The sequence below is a fragment of the Rhinatrema bivittatum genome, chromosome 2 (genome assembly GCF_901001135.1).
Source record: "Rhinatrema bivittatum chromosome 2, aRhiBiv1.1, whole genome shotgun sequence".
Taxonomy (NCBI): domain Eukaryota; kingdom Metazoa; phylum Chordata; class Amphibia; order Gymnophiona; family Rhinatrematidae; genus Rhinatrema; species Rhinatrema bivittatum.
Window position 1 is genome coordinate 34,418,389 of NC_042616.1, and position 24,339 is coordinate 34,442,727.

Sequence of the window (24,339 nt, forward strand, 5' to 3'; positions counted from 1 at the left end):
AAAGTCCAACTTACAACACCAAACTCCAACTAGTAAATCTTTAGGGGGAATGGAAGTTTTTTGACCATGATTATTCAAAGCCTGAAATGAGACTTGTGATCAACAAGCCTGAGCAGCCTTCTGATAAAGTCTGAGGTCTTTTCTTCTGTATAGTAAGAATATGATATCTTTGCTCTTTACACAAAAGTTAAAAAAATATTAGCTCATTATAATATTAAAAGTAGATTGTTTATTATTATTGTTTTTTATGGCATGTTCTTATTGATCTTTAATCCCCGATTATCTATTGCTGACATGATTAGAACAGACAGTTGAAGTCTCAACAGATGGCAAGAATTTATGGGAGTAGCCCAGAGAAGACACTGGAACATAGGTCAAGAAAATTAGTATAGAAGACCAAAGTCAAGAATAGACTGGTTAGATCAGAAGAAAGAACAGCTCAGAGGAAAGCCTGTTGGACATGGTTAAAGACAGATGTTTCCGATTTTACAAGATATAAGACTCACACTAGAAATTGTGAGGGGAAGTATCTTTGTAATATTCTTAATGCAAAATCTAAGCTTGTATGCTTTTATTGCTTATTCTCAGAATTATAAGTAAAACTTCTGTACTTATAAATAAGTGTGTTGTTATTCAGTAACATTACCACCACCATTCAACCTACCCAATGCAAGGGATGTCCTCTCTGTAATTTTCTTCCATGACATCACGCCACTACAAGAAGGCGTGGTTGGAGGTAATTCTCAGTAGTCTTCTACCAAAGCTGGCCCTTACCTGTCCTGGTTGGGGTCAACACTCCAGACTGCTATTCACTCACACAAACTCTATGCTACCAACACTCCAGACTGCTATTCACTCACACAAACTCTATGCTACCATTCCCACACACAAACACAATCTAAGATACCATTCTCACACACACACAATCCAGGCTGCCATTCACTCACTCACACACACAATCCAGGCTGCCATTCACACACACATACACGCCTGGCTGCCATCACTCACTCACACACTCTACTGCCATCACTCACTCACACACTCTCCTGGATTTTTTTTTTTTGATGCAATTATAGCAGTGGCTATTCCCTAAGTAACTTGATTAATAGCAGTTATGGACTTCTCCTCCAAGAACTTATCCAAACCTTTTTTGAAACCAGCTACACTAACTGCACTAACCACATCCTTTGGAAGACATTAGATTAAAGGCGCTTGGCGTTAGAGGAACAGGTTAAGCACGAGAGATTAGATTGCGGCTTCTCCTATGCCTACTAATCGAACAGCCTTGCAGTCCTCCCAGGTGGTGCTGAATTCTTTTTTGCATCAGAGAACCCACGGATCTGTTTTATTATAAATATCAACTGTTTAAATTTGGGGATAAATAAGGTAAACTATTGGCTTCCTTGGTACATGTAGGGAAGGGTATTTGTCATATAGCTGCAATCTGGAATACTCAATTCGGCCCCTGCCATATGTACGGTATTCTGGGATTTTATTCAATCTGTGTAAGCTGGTGAAAAGGGAGACTTGGGGGCTATTCATTCACACAACACACACACAACAACTCCAGGCTGCCAATCACTCACACACACAACACTCTAGACTGCCATTCACTCACACACACACTCTCCTGGATGCCATTCATTCACACACATCCCACACACTCCAGGCTGCCATTCACCCACACACACACATGCTCCGGTTGCCATTCACCCACACAACGCTCCGGGTTGCCATTCACCCACACACACACAACACACACACACACACACGTGTGCGCTCCGGGTTTGCCATTCATACACACGCGCGCACTCTGATCTGCCATTCACACACACGCGCGCGTGCGCGCTCTGGGCTGCCATTCACACACACACACACACACACTCCGGGCTGCCATTTACACACACACACACACACTCCGGGCTGCCATTCACACACACACACACAATACAGGCTGCCATTCACCCCACTGCATCTTCCAGCGGGGGCAAGGACTCCTACAACAGGGCCTGTGTAGCTGGAAATCCAAGTCCCACTCTGTCATATGGCATGCCTGAGAAAGAAAGGATACTCACCCCAGGTCATATCAATAATGCTGAGTGCAAAGAAACCCTCAACTTTTTTAGCTTACAATCAAGCCTGGCACCTCTTTGAGGGCTTCTGTCTGGCAAACAGAAGACTTCCTTGGAAAACAGATATAGCCAGCATTTTGGAATTTATCCAGCAGGGTCTGAACAAAGGATTGGCCTTCACTTCCATAAAAGCACAGGTAGTAGCCATCTCCTGCTTCAGAGCACCAGTGAAGGGCATCAACGTTACTGCAGTGGATCAAGGAAACAATCAGCTCAGTGTAATATAGCGAAAGGGAAAATAGTACCGAAAGAACGGCAATGCCTACTCCACCAGAGCACAAGCAGCATCATCATGGGTAAAAGTATCAAGGGGATCCCCAGAAGAGATTTACAAAATGGCTCCATGGGTCTCTGCACTCATTCACGAAACACTAGGTCTACTGTGGCCTTTGAGTCAAGCGTCCTATGGTCTACACTCATAGCCTCCCATCTTTTAATAACTGGGAACAGGCTAATTAGATGTTTGTACAATTCTGTTCAACATTTTTATGTATGTTTATCCTGTGTACATCACCTAATATTAGGAGATTAACAAGTTTTAATAAAGATAAAGACAAGAGAGTAGCAGCTTAGATATGTTCTCTATGGTACTGACTGGTCTAGCAGGAGGTCTAGCAGGAGGCAAAATTATGTCTTACCCGAAAATTTTTTGTTTCTTGGTGACTGCTAGAACAGTCCGGGTCCCGCTCAGTGAGGTGACTTAAGTATGAAAAGGATTTAATAATAAGAGGAGAAAGCAGAAGTTTCTCCCCCTTGTGACCCTGCCCTACCCCAGGGAGTAGGAAAGGGTGGCAGCGCCTTCCGCGTTACTAAAGCAGCTCCCTTACTTTCGTTCTTTTCTAAAATCCTTAGTTTTAAAGGAGCAAATTATTCATATCCCCTGCGGGGATAGGAAAGAGGATTGGCCAAAACAAGGGCATGATTTACTAAGGCTTTTCTCCCATTCGTGTCTATGGGAAAAATGTTTACTAAATAACCCCTTAAGATATTAATATATTGTTAATTAATGAGGGTAGTGCTAGCTCAAGAAGGAAGCCAGAGAGGCCAACTTATCATAATTAATATGTGCATGGGTCAGGCAACGCGACTCTGGGTGTAGAATGTGTCCTCTTGAATCAATGTACATTATTAATCCAGTGTGTGTGTGAATGACAGCCTGGCTTGTGGTGTGTGTGTGGGTGTGAGGGAATGGTGGCTTGGATTGTGTGTTTGTGTGAATGGCTTGGTATTGTGTATGTGTGAGAAAGAACACCTGGATATTGTGTGTGTGTATGTGTGTATGGCAGCCTGGATTGCGTGTGCATGCGTGTGTGAAAGGCAGCCTGCATTATGTAGGTGTGAATGCAACTTGGATTGTGTGTGCATGTGAAAGGCAGCCTGGATTGTGTATGGGTGTGTGCACCCTGGCGTGTATGGCAGCCTGGATATTATGTGCGTGCGCATATGTGTGTTTATGGCAGCCTGGGATATTGCATGCGTGTGTGCGCGTGTGTGTATGGCAGCCTGGATATTGCTTGTGTGTACACGCGCGTGGATGTATGGCAGCCTGGATATTGCGTGTGGTGTGTGTGTGTGTGTACGCACATGCGTGGGTGGGTGTATGGCAGCCTGGTTGTGTGCGCGTGCCGGTGTGAATGGCAACCTGGATTATGTGTGCATGTGAATGGCAGCCTAGATTGTGTGTGTACGCACGTGTGTATATGGCAGCCTGGATCTTGTGTGTGTGTGTCAGCCTGGAATTTCTGTGTGTGTGAATGTCAGCCTGGATAGTGTGTGCGTGTGTGAGTGTGCGTGAATGTCAGCATGTGTGTGAGAGTGCGTGACTGTGTGTGTGAATGTCAGGCTGGATTGTGTGTAATTAGTGTGCGTGACTGTGTGTGAATGTCAGCCCTGGATTTTGTGTGTGTGCGCGTGTGACGTGTGTGAATTTCAGCCTGGATTTGTGTGTGTGTGAGAGAGTGTGTGCGTGAATGTGTGTGAAAATCAGCCTGATTGTGTGTGTGTGTGCATGAACGTCAGCCTGGATTGTGTGTGTATGTGAGTGAATGCAGCCCTGGATTGTATATGTGGTTTTTTGAGATGGTGCATGAAATGTGTATTGTGAATGCCAGCCTGGATTGTGTGTGTGTATGTAAGTGTGCGTGAAGATGAAGTCCTGGTTTGTTTGTGTGTGTGTGTGTGTGTGCGTGAACGTCAACCCTGGATTGTGTGTGTGTGTGTGTGGTGTGTGTGTGCGTGAACGTCAGCTTGGATTGTTGTATGTATTGTGCGTGTGTGAACCGTCAACCTGGATTGTGTGTGTGTGTGTTTGCGTGAACGTCAACCTGATTGTATGTGTGTGTGCGTGTGCGTGAACGTCAGCCTGTATGTGTGTGTGCACGTGTTCGTTGAATGTCAGCCTAGATTGTGTGTGTGCTGTCTCTCACTTACACATGCTTTTTTCCTCTCATGCTCTCTCACACATCCTCCTTCCACAATGCGCACACCCTTTCTCACACGTGGGGCGGGGGAAAGAGAGGGAGCCAGGATTATCAGAAAGGGTGGGCAACTGCACACGGTGCAACTTGCAAGGTCTTGGGGGGGGGGGCATTGAAGCACCCCCATCAGGGGCCTGGGTGCCATCACTGTAATGACGTGAGCCCTCCTTAGGCCCTATGCACCTGCTGACTCAGCTGGCCAGTCATGTCACCCAGAAAGGCACCTCCCATGACCAGCCGTGCTCCCTGGGGCCACAGCATGGTCCAGCAACAGATTCTCAGGAAAGCAAGCAGAAAAATGGGAGACTGGGGTTTAGGGCTGGGGATGCTGAGCAGAGAGAGGGGAAGGGAGGAGATGCTGGTCAGGGAGGGGGGGTCACTGCAGTACACTACATTTTTGTTTAACACCAGGTAATTCCAACTTGCTAAGGAGCCAATTAAGATTTTTTTTCTTTCCTTACGTTACCTGACTGACAGGCTGAACGCACTGTTAACCTGCGATTGGACGCGCGTTTTCGACGCGCTAAGCTGTTATCCCTTATTCAGTGAGGGGTAATAGCGCGTCGAAAATGCGCGTCCAACCCCCCCCCTCCCCGAACATAAGAGCGCCCGCAACATGCAAATGCATGTTGATGGCCCCTATTAGGTATTCCCGCGCGATTCAGAAAGGAAAATGTTGCAGCCAAGCCGCACATTTTACTTTCAGAAATTAGCGCCTACCCAAAGGTAGGCGTTAATTTCTGCCGGCAACCAGGGAAGTGCACAGAAAAGCAGTAAAAACTGCTTTTCTGTGCACCCTCCGACTTAATATCATGGCGATATTAAGTCGGAGGTCCCAAAGGGTAAAAAACGAAAAAAAAAAATTTCGAAGTAGGCCTGCGGCTCGAAAACTGGACGCTCAATTTTGCCGGCGTCCGGTTTCCGAACCCGTGGCTGTCAGCGGGCTCGAGAACCGACGCCAGCAAAATTGAGCAGCGGCTGTCAAACCCGCTGACAGCCGCTGCTCCTGTCCCAAAAGAGGCGCTAGGGCTAGTGTCCCTAGCGCCTCTTTTACCACTGGCCCTAATTTAAATAAATTAAATGACTGTATTGCGCGCACAGGAGGGTGTCCTGCGCTCGCCCGCTCTCCTGCGATTTTTACTGTAATCGGCCCGTGTATTGTCTAGCTTTGGCTTGCCACAGCAGCAGTCAGGATAAGAGAAACGGTCGGCCATGGGACCAGCAGAGGAAGTAGAATACAAGAAAAAAAAAAAACGAGGAAAGAGGGGTGGGGGGTTGGCAGCCTGGAGCGATGTGAGGCTAAAGCAGTCAGGCAGAGTGAAGACCAGAGGTAGAGAAAGGAAGGCACAGCCTACAGTGAGTAGCAGAGAGGCAGCCACTGAGGTGGGAAAAAAAAAAGAGACTGCAGTTCCGATAGGCTGAGCCATGGGCATTGAAGAGGCAGCTGTACTGGCAGGCTGTGCAAGTCTCGGCCTGGGAAGGGGAAGGGACCGTGGCAGTGGGTGGTACAGCATAACCGATCAAGCTGCAGGAAGGACGGGCAGAGAAAAGGTAGTTACGACATTCAGTTCCAGCGTGCAGGCAAAGACCCTGCATGCTCTCCCTCCTGCACCTCCTTCTGAGACAAAGAACCAGGCAGCTGATTGGAGGACTGATGCCACAGTCATGTATACCAAACGCTGATGGCTGTGTGCAGCAGGCACAGTTCAGACGCTGTCCCCAGGGCCTTGCAAACAGCTTTTTTTTTTCCTTTTCTTTTCTATTTATCATTTTACAAAATATGTCAAGAGTTACTTGAAATGAAATGCATACACTTCGCAGCATTTAACAATCAACTTAAACAAGTTGACAAAAACAAATTAGCCAAAATATAAGATATGTTATCTTCCACTCATTCTATTCTTAATAGATTATAATAATAATAATAATACTAAAGGTAAATTCTACAGAAAGAAATCCTCAATTACAAGCTGCGTTGTATATCATTAAGCCCTCCATAATGGGCCAAAATTCACACGACATAGGAAATTTTTAATCAAATATTTACTAGATAGGGGTGAGGTTTCTCTATGACAGACCTTTAATTACACTTTTAGAAGCATAACATTCAAATTGCTGGGAGGAAGAAACCACTGCATTCTTTTTACTGGTTAGAAAGGAAATTAATTGGGATAGTTGGAAAAACAAAAAAGGAATTGCCGTGAAACTTAATCAAACATTACAGGGGAATTTCAACAAAATAAACCTAGCATTTCCAAAAATTTGTAGCTTTAACACAAGAAATTGACGACGCCTTTTCTGCGTAGACATCGAGAGGTCAGGAAAAAAATCTGTACTTTAAGACCTAAGAAACATTTCGGTACGGTGGGAGAAGTTTTTTTTTTTTTTTTAAACCCATTCCCTGTCTGATTGAAGTAAAAGTACTACAATTAAGTGGGCTGGTGTAGCCACATTCTCCCCTGATTGTTCACGGATTTCTGCAATGTCCAGATCTGGTGTTTCCCTTGAGCGCCCAGTTTTGAACGTTATCAGAATCCATCCCAGTCTTCTTCATAGGTGGAATATAATAGACTTTAGAAATAATAATAGGTAGTGTTTCCTCTGCAATTTTTTAAAAACTTCTAACATATAGATGCAAACAGCTTCGACTGGACATACAGTGTCCGGTTACCCGTATGATATCGTGCATTAAGTGGAAAAAGTTTACCCCCAAAACTGGTCCTTAATAATATTGCGATCGTCTTCTGCACGGGTCAATCCACATAATGCCGGTACGGTGGCACTTGCAGGTCTGCAGGCGCGTCCTCCCTCCTCCCAAGCCAGGGCCTGACAGGAGCACTTAGAACCACGTGGTTCAAAGAGCACCAATGGGACACGCCTGAGCGGCCTCAAGCTCATCGTCACCCTCATAGTGGCAGCGAGTGTTCGAGTAAGGGATCTGAAGGAGTTGTGGGGGAGAAGCTATCCTACCACTACACTGGAAGGCCGCCGGAGAGGAGGAAGGATGTTCCTGAGCAAATGCAAGTGCCAACCTTGCCCAGGTAGCAGGGGCTGAGTTAAGGAGGGAGGGATTCAGACAGCAGGGACAGCCATTAGAATACGGACATCTTACCCTCAGGAAAATGAGCGCTGAGAAGAAAAAGAGAGAGCAATCTTACCACCGCATCGCTAAAACTGAAGGCTACAGAACGTGCAAGGAGGCCAATAATTGTGCAGCTGCAAGAGAATTTGACATTAGTGGAAAAAACTCATCAGAGATTAGAGAGAAAAATGAAGAAAAGCTGCTAGAAATGCCAAAGTCAAAGAAGCCTTACGTTTTCAAAATTGCGCCTTTTGAAGGAATGGAAAAAGGATTTGAATGACTGGGTAATGGATGCAGACAGAATGGCTATATTGTGACTCACTCGAGCATTAGGATTTGTGCCCTTGAAATGGCAGAAGAAGAAAAATATTCAGGGACCAAAGGTCTGAAAAATTCACAGCATAGTCTGGTTGGTGTTCGTGGTTCATGAACCGATATGGATTGTGCCTTCTTCAGCACACGGAGATGTCACAGAAACTGCCTAAAGAGCTTGATGAAAAGATCTGTTCATTCCACAAATTCATGATTCAGCAGAGAATAAAGAATCATTTCGATATGAATAACATTGGTGATATGAATGAAACACTTATGACATTTGATATGCCTGGCAATCGCACTGTAGCTGGCGTTGGTGAGAAGACCACACTTGTAAACACAACAGGTCATGAAAAGACTCATTTCACAGTGGTCCTATTGTCCCTGGTAGTGTAATAATCCGCTATGCTGATGGGAGGAGCAATCAGATAGGGGAGTTATTTCTGTAATAATTCTGGTGATAGTTGTGGGTAGATCCTTGGGCCGGTGGCAGATGACCACGCTCCCGGGGGAAGATCCAGAGAGGGACCACCGGCTAGGCTTAGAGTATGGAGACAGACACACATTAGTTCTTTTATTAAACAGGTTTTTTAAACCACCAGAGGTGGCAGTAGTGAGCTGAAGTGCCCGGCAGGGCTGAAGTCCCTCAGATACTGGAACAGCGATCCCAGGATGGCTGAGCTATTGAGAAACTGTAGACAGTGAGTAGGCAGGGTATGCAGAGTTCATGAACAGAACTAGATGACAACACTCACACTAATGGTCTCGGAGAGGCTCAGCAGCTGGAAAGAGTAGGCCCTTGAGGAGCAAGTACCTGGTTGCAGGGAAAGCTCTGAGAGAGCAATAGCAACTCACAATGATGTAGGCAGCGATAGCTTCCAGGCAGAAGAGAATCAGCAGAGAGTCAGGAACGAGGGCCCTCGAGGAGCGAGTACCGGTTCCTGTCTGTAAACCTGAAAGGCAAAGAGAGAGCAAGGCCCCCGAGGAGCGGGTACCTCTGGTAAGTCCGAGGAGGCAGAGTAGCTAGAACGAATCCTTGCTAACGCGGTTTATTAGCAATGGCAGAGACCTTTAAATATCGGAACCGGATGACGTCATCGCAGGGGGACGCCCCTGAGGTTCGCGCCCTTGCTGGTACTTCAATCGGAGCACGCGCGCGCCTTAGACTTCAGGCAACATGGCGGATTTGCAGCGTCGAGCCGGTCAAGGGACGCCGGAGGAATTCGTCAGGGAGACGCCGCGGCACCCAGCCGTCCTTCAACCCCAGAGTGAGTCGCCACAGAGGAAAAGAGGGTGGAGTGAAGACGTCGGGCAGCGACGGTCGCAGCAGGTAGATGGCACAAAACTGCGTCTGGTGATAATACTCAAAAGGAAAACAATGCCGAAGAACCTAAAAATTCCAGCAGGTGTAACTGTTCAGGTTCATCCTAAAGGTTGACTGGATTAGGGAACGAAATGGTGGCTGTGCGATGTGTGGCGTAGGCAACCAGGCACGGGGCTAAGAAAATGACAATCACTACTGGTGTAGGAATATGTTCCGTGCACATATAACAGAGGATGTGAAGGATGATGCAAAGAAAATGGTGATCACATTAGCAGTGATTCCAGGAGATCTGACATCAATGCTCCAGCCGTTAGATGTCTCTCTCCACAAGCCTTTCAAGGATCAATTGCGATATATATGACAACAATGGATGTGTTCTGGTCAAGCAAAGTTAACAAAAGGAGACATTGATTTAGTAGCGAAACAACATAAGAACATGCCATACTGGGTCAGACCTAGGGTCCATCAAGCCCAGCATCCTGTATCCAACAGTGGCCAATCCAGGCCATAAGAACCTGGCAAGTACCCAAAAACTAAGTCTATTCCATGTTACCGTTGCTAGTAATAGCAGTGGCTATTTTCTAAATCAACTTAATTAACAGCAGATAATGGACTTCTCCTCCAAGAACTTATCCAATCCTTTTTTAAACACAGCTATACTAACTGCACTAACCACATCCTCTGGCAACAAATTTCAGAGTTTAATTGTGCGTTGAGTGAAGAAGAACTTTCTCCGATTAGTTTTAAATGTGCCACATTGCCTCCCTGTGCTATACACTTCCACAGTTACAGAAAACAAAACCAGATATTGATTTAGTAGTGAAATGGGTAAAGGATGCCTGGGAATCAATTCCACCAGAAATAGTCAAGAAGTCATTCCTGAAATGCAGCATTAGCAATGCTATGGATGGATCAAAAGATGACACCATCTATGAAGACAAAGACGAATCAGTATCAGATGATGATTCAACAAATGGCGACAGCGAAGACAACATTTATGCTGATGGTGTCACCAAAAACAGTTCCACGATTTATTCGGACATTCCAATGATGAAGAATTGGAAGGATTTGAATAAAAGAGAACGAGTCAAATAGCAGGTACAGCCATGGGGGAGGGAGGCAAGGATTCAAACAGCAGGGATATTTTCTTAAGTTGTTAAATATTTCTTATGAGACACTTTATTCTCCTTTTAAAAAATGTTATCGGTTTGTTTCTTAGTATGATGTCACCATTTCATAAGCCCCCTAGGTTTTACCCTCGATTTATACACTTGTGACATAATTTTAAATTTTGGTGCCCAAAAAATACCCTCCACATATATATGAAATTGACTTCTACACGAGTATATACGGTAACTTAAAAACCGGGTAGCTGGCAATCCTAGCGCACAAATGGGCCGATACAGTAAAAGTCGTGGGAGAGCCAGCGAGCGCGCGCAATTCAGTATCGGCCCATATACAAATTAGGGCCCGTGGTAAAAGGAGGCTGTCAGCGGGTTTGACAGCCGACGCTCAATTTTACCGGCATCGGTTCTCGAACCCGCTGACAGCCATGGGTTCGGAAAACGGATGCCGGCTAAATTGAGCATCCGTCTTCCAACCCGCGGGCCGATTTTTAACTTTTTTTTAATTTTTGGGGCCTACGACTTAATATCGCTATAATATTAAGTCAGAGGGTGTACAGAAAAGCAGTTTTTTCTGCTTTTCAGTACACTTTTCTGTTGCCGGCCGAAATTAACTCTGCACATTTTCTGGTGCCGGCCGAAATTAACGCTGCACATTTTACTTTCTGTATTGCGCGGGAATGACTAACAGGCCCATCAACATGGGGAGGGGGTTGGCCCCGCATTTTCCACACACTATTACCCCTTACTGTATAAGGGGTAAAAATAGCGAGTCAAAAACGCGTGGCCAAACGGGGACTAACAATGAGCTCAGCCTGAGCGCACTTTACTGCATCGGCCCGAACGCTAGTTTTAAAGTTATCATCCCTGTGTTTTTTAAAAAGACGGCAGGAAGTGGCGGAACAATTTCCTACCTGAGCAGAAGCTCCTGCAGGCATTTTCCTCTCTGCTTTTGTTGCTTTCAGGATCAGAAACGAATTGGGGGGCCTCTTTCTCGGGCTGGGGAAGAGCTGAGTAAAACTGACAATCAGAGCTCTGTAGCTGGGAGAGGGAAGGAAAATCGCTCATTTCCTGCATCTGAAACTCAAAAATACCGCAGAGAGCCGCACCTCCACGTGCCGCCCGGTGCAGACTGATGACGTCCCACTGAAGGATTGGCAGCTTTCCAATGAGAGCGCAGACTGATGACATCACTGAGGCGGCAGTGAAACTTTATTCTGAGAACAGAGGCAGAGCAGTTTGTGGCCTTAGGATAAAGTTCTTCCTCCTTTTGTGTGATGTCATCAGACTGCGCCTGGCAGGACAAGATGCTGCTTTGAACCTTTCCTGCAGCTAACAGTCAGATTTAGCTAAAAGGCTCTTCTCCCCACCCAGTTCTGATTCTCAACTTTCCTCGCCCCCTCCCAGCAGTTTTGATTCTAGGCTTTCCTCTCCCTCTGTTGCAGCAAGAGACAAACGCTTAGCTCTTCCCCAGCTCGGGCTCCTCCATCTCCAGAAGGAGAAGGGGGCGTTCTTGTTGATTCAGTTAGCTTGCTGCAGCAAGTCACACGGGGGTTTTTTTTTGATACACACACACTTCTGTTAGGGACTCGTTTTTCCTCCCCAGCAATCCGTGGGGGTGGGGGGGGGGGGGAGCCCTGCAGGTTAGCCAGCCTTGCCAACACTAAGGTAGTTTAGAGGGGATGAGAAGGCCAAATCCAGCTAGCTCCCTCTCACCCCCAACTAGCTACCTTATTCCCCGCCTCTCGAAACTGTGTTTCCCTCACCTGCACTCCTCAGTTCATTATGTTTTCAGTTGCTCTGCCTCTTGTAATGTGTTCATTGTTTCTTTCGCTGCCAGGTTAATCCCTGTTTTAAGTTGCTGGCAGTGACAGGCAGTCTGATTTACCTTCTCTGCCCGCAGCCATTCCCAGCTGCAGAGCAGCTCCACTCATTGCAACGGTCTCTTTCCAGGGAGACTTCTCTGCCCGTCAGGCACAAGCGTGCTCCCCCCCTCTCCCCCAGCTGCATTTGGCAGCCGTCTGTGCTGCCTGGGGAACAAACACCCAAGCCTCTCGCAGGACAGGTTAAAGCAGGCTACTACCACCTTTAACACTCCCCCTCCCCCCAATTTAGTGTATTTGATCTTGCTGGAAGGGTAGTAAAAACCCGCAAGTTTTAAAAACCGCCCCTCCTCCTCTTAGGCATTCTGTCCGTTTCAGTTTTTGTCTCCCTTTTTCGTTTTCAGTCCCTTCTTACGCTCTTAGGTCGGGGCGTTTCAGATGCCAGTGCTAATTAATGCTGGCCTTCCCCACATAGTATAAAGGGGATTTTTGTGTTACTCTGAAATCAGAAACCCTCCTTAACTGGTCCTCGGTAGGGAAGATGCCTTCCCCGCCCCTCCCCCGAAAATAGTAGAGAGAGTGAGAGAAGCAGTTTTTCTCCTTTTTTTCTTTTCCTTTGCCCCCCAAAGGCCAAAGTGCTTACCCCTTTTTCGGTTGTATCCCCACTTCCTATATCCCTTGTGGTCTGTCCTTTTTCCATAAGGAAACCATGGCTGACAAAGCATTTCCAGTCAAAAGTAACTGATAAAGCCTGGAGAACAGGGAACTGGAATGAAGGGGATCTCCTCGCACTCCCCCCCCAGGCTGAAGGTAGGAGGGACACCAGCTGCTCCCAGGGGGGGCCGCAGCTGACTGGAAAAGGATGAGAAGGGGGGGGGGGAACGGTCACCGGATCCTGCCCCAGTAGTTCCGGCCCAGCCCCAGCTTCACCGGGTGTTAGTGGGCAAGGCCGCCGAGGTGGCCAGCAAGGGGGAGTTATGGCGAGAGGTAAACCCTGAGCTGCCCCTGTTCACCCTAGGTATAGGGGTGAAGCCCCCCACCAGAACCCCACCTCTTTCCTTGGAGAAACCTCTGGGGAAGAAAGCGAAAACTAAAGCACATTAACTAACCTATCCCTGGGGAGACCCAATCAGTAGAGGCTGGAGTGATACCAGCCCCTGCCTCCACCCCTAACCCTTGTTAAAAATCCCATTTGTTTACAAGAACAACTCTGAATCTTTTACGTTTCTATTTTTTATTATATGTCATTCATATACTATACATAAGCAACAGGAAAATGGATATACCGACAGAGAAAGAATAATCCTACATACTTACATAATGGCTATAGCTAGCACATTTCTCGCGCAGGAACATTCATGCTTAAAAAACTGCTTCTTATCAGCTCTACTTATAACAGGTTAAAAAAACCAAAATCAGCACGCCTTCTGGCTTCTGCTTGCAAAATTCACACAACAAAGTTTATTACGCTTATGCTATGTCTCCCTCTTATCTCAACTCTCCCTTGCATCCTTCCCAGATAAGCCGCTTCGTACCCTTGCCGCGCTGTCTCCTCCTCCTCCTCCTGTGTCTCACATTGTTATCTCTGAGGTCCTGCAAGAGTTGTTTATAACTTCTTTTTGCAAAGTCTGGCATTCAAGGCAGGCCTGGTATTTTTCCTTCAGCAGAAATACCATCAGCCTACTCAGCAATGGTGAAGAAGCCGGGAATTGAACCCGGGTATCGACACCCTCCTCACCCATCCTCACCCCCCAGCCATTATGTTGACTGAAGGGGGTATTAGAACTTCGGCAGAGCAGGAATGGCATCACCACTACCCCACTTACCATGCATGTGGCTGCCACTGTCAAAACCACCCTTACCCCTCCTCCCCGGAGAGTCATATGGGAGGGGGGTGTTCCTGTCGAAACCTCCTTAGCCACCCTGGCAGCTAAAAAAAAAGTAGGGGAACCAAGCGAGACGGGAACGGCACCATTCCTGCTTCCCCCGCTGCTAGTTCCTCAACCCCTGCCCAGGGGACTAGGCCCGGTTATTGACCTCTCCTTGTGTGCTGCTGTGGGAATGTCAGGATTGTCAATAAAACGTGGACCAGACTTACACAATCCCCGGAAGCACCGTTTTTGATAACAAATTTTTTGCTCCAGGATCTTATCCAGCTGGCTAATAGGCCTGGTTTGCCGGTGGCCTTTTTGCCCCTGGATCAGGAGAAGGCCTTCAACAGGGTGGATCACAGTTGTCTCATGGGGACCTTACAGGTGTTTGTTTTGGCCCAAAGTTCGTGAGGCACCTCCGCTTCTTGTACTCCAGGGCAGAGTGCCTCATTAAGGTAAACTGGTCCATGGTGGCACCGTTGACTTTCGGGCTGGGAGTGAGTCAAGGGTGTCCCCTATTGGGTCAGTTGTACTCGCTAGCCATTGAACTGTTCCTGTGTCTGCTGCGCCGGTGGCTTGCCATCCTAGTGCTATGAGAGTCTTACATAAGGGTCACCTTGTTGGCTTATGCCAACGACGTCCTTCTAGTGGCTCACAACCCTGCTGACTTGTAGAGGGTGCAGGACTGCCAGCAGGTCTATTTGGCGTCATCCTCGGCCAAGATCAACTCGGCCAAATGCTCCAGCTTTCTGGTAGGGCTGCAGAGGGTGGACGTTCTCCCTAACCTGTCGTTGAGCAGGGAGACCCTGAAGTATCTGGGAGTTCCCCTTTGAGCCGTGGAAACCGCGGCCTCTATCAGCTGGCTCGAGCTTGGAAAGAAGGTTGAAGCTTGCCTCAGGTTGTAGAGGGGACTGCTGCGATTGATGTCATACCATGGTCGGGCCTTAGTGGTGAATCAGCTGGTGAGCAACATGCTGTGGCATCGCCTCACTTCTCTTGAGCCCGCCCCAGGAGTTTCTCGCCCTCGCACACACACAATATACCGAGGGACTTGCCTACACTCCCACAGGCCTACCTTGGGGTTAATTCTCAGGAAAGAGGGAGATACCGAGGGGCTTCTATACTTGGGGACTTCTCAGTTTCACCAACAAACATGTAGACATACACAGTCAGTACACCAGGATGCAGGTATTAGATGAAAAGTTTATTTGAGCACTTAAGGAAGAGAATAATAACACAAATGGTAAGCTGCAAGCATTGGAGAGGTGATTGCAAGCAAATAATAATAATATCTAGAAAGGTATTAAAAGTTACATATAAAGATAGCAAATCTTACATTCTGAATGACAGATGAAATGGGCCCAAGAAAATCCATTCAGCTCCAGAAGCCTGAAATTTATTTATTTATGTATGTATTTATTTATTTAAGCATTTTTATATACCGAGACACGTTGGGATCATCAGCTCGGTTTACAGTTAACATAATGCAGCAACAGGCTTTACAAAGAACACGGAAGATAACAGCAAACTAATTAACCATGTAAAAATATCGAAAATTACACATGGGGGAGGGCAAAGGAAGTTATATACATTCAGATGTAGTATGCTAAGATCTGAAAGAGATGTATACAATAAGGGTCAGATTTTAAAAAGCATTTACTCGAGCAAAACTGGTTTTTGCTCGAGTAAATACACTTTACTCAGGTAAGTGGGCTTTTCAAAATTGCTACAATATATGCCATTGAATTGTCCATAGGATTTACTCAAGTAAGTGCACTTTACTCGAGTAAATAGCTTTTGAAAATTGCTACGATAGTATGTCACATTTACATGCGTAACTCCTTTGAAAATTACCCCCTAAGAGAACCTTGTGAGGAGGCTTTATCAATAAGCAGAGAAGATAAAAGTAAACTGATTAACCATGTAAAATATCGAAAATTACACATGGGGGAGGGCAAAGGAAGTAATATACATTCAGATGTAGTATGCTAAGATCTGAAAGAGATGTATACAATAAGAGAACCTTGTGAGGAGGCTTTATCAATAAGCAGAGAAGATAAAAGTAAACTGATTAACCATGTAAAAATATCGAAAATTACACATGGGGGATGTTAGGAATGAGGTAAGCGAGAACAAGGTAAAAGTAAAAATAATATGTTTATTGATATACAATCTTAACAATTCTAAGCACTAAAGATATACAGTTCTAAGCATTAAAATAGTGCTAAGCATATACATATGTGTGTACACTGTATCTCGGCCAATACTCACAACACCCTTTTAGTCATCAGCCTGGAAAGGAGAGAGAGCATCACAGGCGAAGGGGTCTCATCACCTTGCACATCTGCAAAGGAAAAGCATCACTTTGCACGTCTGCAAAGGAAAAATATCACTTTGCACGTCTGCAAAGGAAAGGCAGATTTTCTCTCTCTCTCTGGGCCATAACTGTTTGTCTTTTATAGCCTAATGTAAACAAGTGTGCGTGTCAAACTAAACTGTGTGTATGTGGGACAGGATTACTCACTATCCTAGAATCAGGCCTGTGCCAGCAGTCCCAGTCTAAACAATGCATTCCAGACTCAAGGATGGATGGTCAGGTCATCTTTTCTCTGGGCCGAATGTCAGTGCTGCAAACATGCTGTGCTTAGCTGATTCTGCAGTTTCCCTTACACTCCACCCCTTGAGTAATCATGTCCCGGAATCCACAGCAGTGTAAGAGGCTATAGTAAGAGGGTGTGGTCGACTTAATTGGTGAACACAATAGGTGAGATAACAAGTACAGAGGTAACACAGGAAACAAATCAATAAATAAATAAATAAATACACTACAAATGATTGTGGAAACAACAGCTTCCCTCCCTCTAAGTTCTTATCAGTTTTCAGAAACAGCTGTGCGGCCTTCAGACTAGTTTGTGTTTAGTTGAAAAGTTTGCTAATCTATATTTACATTGGTCAGAACAATGTGTATTAATTGTTGGATATAAACATGCATTAAGCTTAGGACTAGCAAATATAGAAAAACAAGGGCTACTACCATATTTGCAAGAAAAGCTCCCTCTGTGTAATGGGTCAGAATATCCTTATCAATACCTAAGCCCTATCTAAACTGCATGGCCCTGGAGTTTAACTGACACAGAGATCTGTCCAATTTAAAACAGTAGCAAGGCATGCTTCTGGCCTGCCAGGAGTGTCCACAGTGATTGGTCTCAGTATCTTCTGTCATCCATTGCGATCTCCATTCTGCTTGTTGTATGTGTTTGGCCTCTCTGACTTCTGGGGGACACCCAGCTCATCAGGATATATATAGGCCAATGTTCATTGATTATCCAGTATCAGGCCTACTGCGCTCAGTATAGCCTGCGTCCACATGTGCAGTTATTTGGGTGCCTCTCCACCCCTTGATGAAGTATCGTCTTAGGTCCTTGCTCAACCACATCATGAGAGGCTTCAACGAAAACTAAAAAGTCATGGGATAGGAGGCGATGTCCTTTCGTGGATTACAAGCTGGTTAAAAGACAGGAAACAGAGAGTAGGATTAAATGGTCAATTTTCTCAGTGGAAAAGGGTAAACAGTGGAGTGCCTCAGGGATCTGTACTTGGACCGGTGCTTTTCAATATATATATATATATAAATGATCTGGAAAGGAATACGACGAGTGAGGTTATCAAACTTGCAGATGATACAAAATTATTCAGAGTAGTTAAATCACAAGCAGACTGTGATACATTGCAGGAGGACCTTGCAAGACTTGAAGATTGGGCATCCAAATGGCAGATGAAATTTAATGTGGACAAGTGTAAGGTGTTGCATATAGGGAAAAATAACCGTTGCTGTAGTTACACAATGTTAGGTTCCATATTAGGAGCTACCACCCAGGAAAAAGATCTAGGCATCATAGTGGATAATACTTTAAAATCATCAGCTCAGTGTGCTGCAGCAGTCAAAAAAGCAAATAGAATGTTAAGAATTATTAGGAAGGGAATGGTTAATAGAACGGAAAATGCCATAATGCCTCTATATCGCTCCATGGTGAGACCACACCTTGAATACTGTGTACAATTCTGGTCGCCGCCTCTCATAAAAGATATAGTTGCGATGGAGAAGGTACAGAGAAGGGCAACCAAAATGATAAAGGGGATGGAACAGCTTCCCTATGAGGAAAGGCTGAAGAGGTTAGGGCTGTTGAGCTTGGAGAAGAGACGGCTGAGGGGGGATAAGATAGAGGTCTTTAAGATCATGAGAGGTCTTGAACGAGTAGATGTGACTCGGTTATTTTCACTTTCGAATAATAGAAGGACTAGGGGGCATTCCATGAAGTTAGCAAGTAGCACATTTAAGACTAATCGGAGAAAATTCTTTTTGACTCAACGCACAATAAAGCTCTGGAATTTGTTGCCAGAGGATATGGTTAGTGCAGTTAGTGTAGCTGGGTTCAAAAAAGGTTTGGATAAGTTCTTGGAGGAGAAGTCCATTAACTGCTATTAATCAGTTTACTTAGGAAATAGCCACTGCTATTAATTGCATCAGTAGCATGGGATCTTCTTAGTGTTTGGGTTATTGCCAGGTTCTTGTGGCCGGGATTTGGCCTCTGTTGGAAACAGAATGCTGGGCTTGATGGACCCTTGGTCTGACCCAGCATGGTAATTTCTTATTTATTTATTTATTTATTTATTTATTTATTTATTTAAAGCTTTTTTTATACCGGCATTCATGATAAAATCATATCATGCTGGTTTACAGGAAACAGGGGAGTGATAACATTGAACAAAAACTGGTGATGATAGGTAGAGAAGAAAGTTACAATAAAACAAGGGAAATCAGAACTTGGAGAAGTAGAAGAGTAGCTGGAATGATTTAGTCAATAAGAATTAAATTAATTAATTACATAGTGTTCAGATTAATTACATAGTGTTAATGGGAAAATTTACAGGTGGATGTAGTATTTCTGGAGAAAGTTATGAGAGTCCATTGTGATTGTCAGATGTGATCAGGAAAGGCTTGCCTAAACAACCATGTCTTTAGCCTTTTTCTGAATGTTGGTAAGCAAGGTTCCTGTCTGAGGTCAGGGGAGATGGTATTCCATAATGATGGTCCAGCGGTGGAAAAGGCCCGTTCTCTGAATGTTTGATGGTGTGTAACTTTTGTTTGTGGAACGTGTAGGGATCCTCTATATGCTTCTCTGATTGGTCTTGACGAGGAGTATAGTCTGAGTGGGATTTGAAGATTGAGTGGGGCTTGAGAGTAGATGGTTTTATGGATGATGGTGATGGTCTTGTGGAGTATTCTGAAGTGAATTGGGAGCCAGTGTAATTTTTTGAGAATGGGGGAGATGTGATCTCTTCTTCTGGTGTTTGTTAAAATCCTGGCAGTAGCGTTTTGCAGCATCTGGAGTGGTTTTAAGGAAGAGGAAGGGAGACCTAGCAAGATAGAGTTACAGTAGTCTATCTTGGAGAAAATTATGGCTTGTAGGACTGTTCTGAAGTCTTGAAAATGAAGAAGTGGTTTTATTCTTTTCAATATCTGTAATTTGTAGAAGCCGTCCTTTGTGGTGCTCTTATGTTCTTATGTTCCCACTGGCAGTGTCCTCTTATGTTCTTATGTTCCCACTGGCAGCGTACAGCCTGCTAATCTCCTTATCGTTTAGGTATCTGGAACAGTTAAACTCACGTGTAGTACAGACTCCCCAACCCTCTGAAGGTGCCAAAAAAAAAATTCCTGTTTCAAAAATCTTTTCTAGGTCTTTCTAACAAAAAAATAATTACTGTCTGAACCATTAACACAGAGAAGAGCAACTACAGAGCAATAAAACTGCATCAGTTCAGACTGTATCATTAACGTGAGAATCAAAATAGTAGCAATTGCAAGTAACAGTGTGATTAGGTATTACTGAGTGTATCACAATCATATTTCATCATGATAATCAGTTATTATATTTCAAAGAGATATACATATTACTTAAAAACATGGTCTAATTAATGCCACCCCGATGGAACAAGGAAATTCTGAGCACTTCAGTCCATAAAATGAAAGATTCAAGGTATCTTCTGTGGCAAAGGGTGGGATGACTTCAAGTTATGAGGTCAATGACAAATGATGTGAATATGTCTCGCAGCACAGCACTCTGGAAGCTGTCTCAAAGTACAGTCTCTGCACTCTCATCACTAATTCAAAATTAAGCAAAAATCAGAATTTTTAAAACAGATCTGTTAAAAAAAAAAACCAAACAAAATCTAGGAGAAAGAAAAACCCTCAGCTTCCTGTACAGCAGCTTTTATTCTTGTAAATCTGTAAAAGAAAAATCTCACATACAAAGAGAGGTTAATTTTAATCTTTTAAATCACATTACAAAGTATTAAATGGCGAGCTGTAAGTAACTGAGCAGCACCGTTAAGGTTAAAAAGCACTACTTTGATTATCTTCTAACTAAAAGATTCTGATTGCTTAATCACAGAAATCAGAATTGTTTACATTCCTTCAAATTTAGTCATGTGGGATAGATGGGAGAGAGGGGAAAGGAAAAAAGTTTACTAGACAGATCTCTCTCTGCTTCTACAAAATCATTTTGCTCAACCTATAGCTGCACAATTAAAATATTACAAACTTTACATTAGGTCATCAGCTGAGGCCAAACACCCCACTTTTTCTGTAAGTATTGGATGTGCCAGATTGTAGAAGGACTGTGGTCAGCCACCCCCAGCTTAATCTACGGGCCTGCTGGGAAGGGAAGGTAAATACTGAATGTAAAATCCAGGGGTTTGTGACAATTTTTTGCTGTATGTACTTTTCTCCTGCATTGATAACAAATGCCATGAAACTTCTAACTAAATACAGGCCTGGCCTTTAACATCCTGTCACAGATGCCTGCAGTGGCGAAATTCTCACTCCCCACTAGGGATGTGAATCGTTTTAGGACGATTAAAATTATCGTCCGATAATTTTAATATCGTCTTAAACCGTTATGGAACACAATACAATACAGATTCTAACGATTTATCGTTATAAATCGTTAGAATTGTGAGCCGGCACACTAAAACCCCCTAAAACCCACCCCCGACCCTTTAAATTAAATCCCCCACCCTCCCGAACCCCCCCCCCAATAACTTAAATAACCTGCGGGTCCAGCGGCGGTCCGGAACGGCAGCGGTCCGGAACGGGCTCCTGCTCCTGAATCTTGTCGTCTTCAGCCGGCGCCATTTTCCAAAATGGCGCCGAAAAATGGCGGCGGCCATAGACGAAAAAGATTGGACGGCAGGAGGTCCTTCCGGATCCCCGCTGGACTTTTGGCAAGTCTCGTGGGGGTCAGGAGGCCCCCCACAAGCTGGCCAAAAGTTCCTGGAGGTCCAGCGGGGGTCAGGGAGCGATTTCCCGCCGCGAATCGTTTTCGTACGGAAAATGGCGCCGGCAGGAGATCGACTGCAGGAGGTCGTTCAGCGAGGGTTCCGGCGCCTCGCTGAACGACCTCCTGCAGTCGATCTCCTGCCGGCGCCATTTTCCGTACGAAAACGATTCGCGGCGGGAAATCGCTCCCTGACCCCCGCTGGACCTCCAGGAACTTTTGGCCAGCTTGTGGGGGGCCTCCTGACCCCCACGAGACTTGCCAAAAGTCCAGCGGGGGTCCGGAAGGACCTCCTGCCGTCCAATCTTTTTCGTCTATGGCCGCCGCCATTTTTCGGCGCCATTTTGGAAAATGGCGCCGGCTGAAGACGACAAGATTCAGGAGCAGGAGCCCGTTCCGGACTGCTGCCGTTCCGGACCGCCGCTGGACCCGCAGGTTATTTAAGTTATTTGGGGGGGGGGTTCGGGAGGGTGAGGGATTTAATTTAAAGGGTCGGGGGTGGGTTTTAGGGGGTTTTAATGTGCCGGTTTTTCGATTTTTCGATTTTTAATGATTTTTAACGATTTTTCACGATATTTTACCCCCCAAACGGCAACAATACGATTCCCTCCCCCTCCCAGCCGAAATCGATCGTTAAGACGATCGAGGACACGATTCACATCCCTACTCCCCACTCTTCTGGATCATTTGCTCCCCTGTTTGCAGTGGTCTTTATATTACCTTCTTTTTCATTCTTATAATCAGAGGAGGATTTGGGTTTACGGCGTTCCCAAAGGATTTCTAACTCTTCTTCTTTATCAAGTAACTATTTAGACGGCTAATTTCAGACTTTAAAGTTTCTTCTAAGTACTAGCAATTTTTAGCTTCTCTTTTAAATCAGTCTCACACTGCTCATAGCATTGTCTATCTTCTGCAAAAAAAAAATAAAAAAATTCTCCAGTTTTAGCCAATTACAGTTTTCTTGTCTCAACCTAACTGTCAATATCTTAAGGTGTTGTGACCAAGCATTTGTAATATTTAACAATAGTCATATTAAGGCTGTGCTCTGCTTATTCTTATTTTTGAGCATTGTGGCATGGATATACTTAGAAATCTTATTTTCTATATCATCAAAAGAATTTAGGTCTGCTAAGACATTAGAATGCCATCGGTTCTTCCCACATACTGCAGCTCCAAAAAGTGCTTTTTCTTAGTTTCTGCTTTTAATTCTAGTTTAGTGTCCTTGTGATTCTTAACAAACGACACGTTCTGTTGCCACATAATGCTAAAGTTAAATACACACAGAATATTCTATACTCAATAGATTTTCTTATGCACTATCCTGCTTTTCTGCAAATTACAAGAAAAATTCTTAACACAAGCTAGACGTTCCCAACATAAACAAATCAGCCCTTCACAGTAAAAGATCAAGGAATACAGACACAAACTAAAGGCTCATATAAAACTTCACCATTGATTTTCAGTTTTCACATAGCATTTTATATGATTTATTCTCCCATCCCGGGATATCCAGGAAGTCACTATACTAATTTCCTTTCACTTTCTGCGTAGCCCGGCTCACTAAACACACACACACACTATGATACAAGATACGAGATATACAGTAATGAAAATATAGCTTTATTTACAGCACGCATACTTTATTTCCCGTGACTATAATACATACCAAATCAGCATCCTGCCACTCATCAGGTCAGGGAACCCCCAGTGCGACCGAAAAACAGGAGCACACAGCTTCAACGGGAAAGTTCCTGCGCCACTCGTCGCTGTATTTGTATTGCCTGTACGGCTGCCCTCTCTGCCACCACTTGATATATGTCCGCTTTATCTTTACAAAGCTGCCACTGACATTGCAACACCACTCTATGCCGCCTTAATATCTCTAATTCTTCTCGGGCTGCGGCTAGTTGCTACTGCAACTCCTTAACCCTTAGATGAGCTTTCCTATACCCAGTAAGAAGTATCCATCCCCGCCGGGCAATGCACGCCAGTTCTTTCCCTGCATTTTATAAAAATACCCACCATCTCGTGGGGTTCTATGCGGACAAAACGTGAAGCCAGATTCTATAAGCAGTGCAATACTGGAGGATAAAAAACAGAAAGGCAATCCTTCCTGCACTCTGCAAAATACCAAAACAGAAGAGAGGGGACTGTGAAGGGGGTGAATTTGGAAATGGGGCTAGTGAGGAGGTAAAAAGGGGGAATGGGAATGTAGGTGGGAGATCAGAGAGACAATAAAGGGGCTGGGCCATGCCGGGAGAGGTGAATGACAGGGAAGGAACTGGGGCCGGTGAGAGAGGTCAGAGGGCTGGGGGAGGATGAGCAGAGAGGGTGAAGATGGGAGGAATAAGAGCTTGAGAGAGAAGTGAAATCAAAGGGGGAAATGAAGGGGCTGGAGAGGGGGGTGACAGAGGGAGATGGAAGGCTGGCGGTCTAAGTGAGAAATGAAGAGAGTAACGCTCCTTCCACTGCCTTTCAGCTCCTCCCCAGTCCCCTTAGGTCTTTCCATCTCACTCGCTCCCTCTCGCTCTTCAAAAGCTTTTCCTCCTTTTTAACCCTCCATAAAAGGCTTTTACGCTCTCTCACCCCTCTTCCAGGGCTTTTCCCTCTTCTCAACTCCCTCCCTTCAGATCCCCCCCCCCCCTCTTCTGACTCCCTGCAAATGTTCTCACCCCCTCGCCCTATATGCTTTCTACCCCTCAATCCCTTTTCCCTTTGTACCTTGTACCCGCCCCTCCCAGGGCCGGTGGAAGCACTAGGCAAACCAGGCCTGGGCCTAAGGCCCCGAGTATTAGGGGGCGCCGCGAGCAGTGGTATCCCGAGGGGAGCCAATACCCATGGGCGCAGGGAGGCT

At 45.2% G+C, this 24,339-nt stretch overlaps 1 protein-coding gene across 1 annotated transcript in view; it reads right to left on the bottom strand.

Moving 5' to 3' along the window:
* The window catches only part of LOC115083781 (zinc finger protein 850-like), a 32,510-nt gene extending 20,888 nt beyond the window's left edge, over positions 1 to 11,622 (bottom strand). The window contains exon 1 of the mRNA XM_029587800.1: positions 11,369 to 11,622. Within this exon, the coding sequence (XP_029443660.1) occupies positions 11,369 to 11,392 (24 nt within the window). The 5' untranslated portion in view covers positions 11,393 to 11,622. The remainder of the gene's footprint in view (positions 1 to 11,368) is intronic.
* Between the last annotated feature and the right edge of the window lie 12,717 nt (positions 11,623 to 24,339).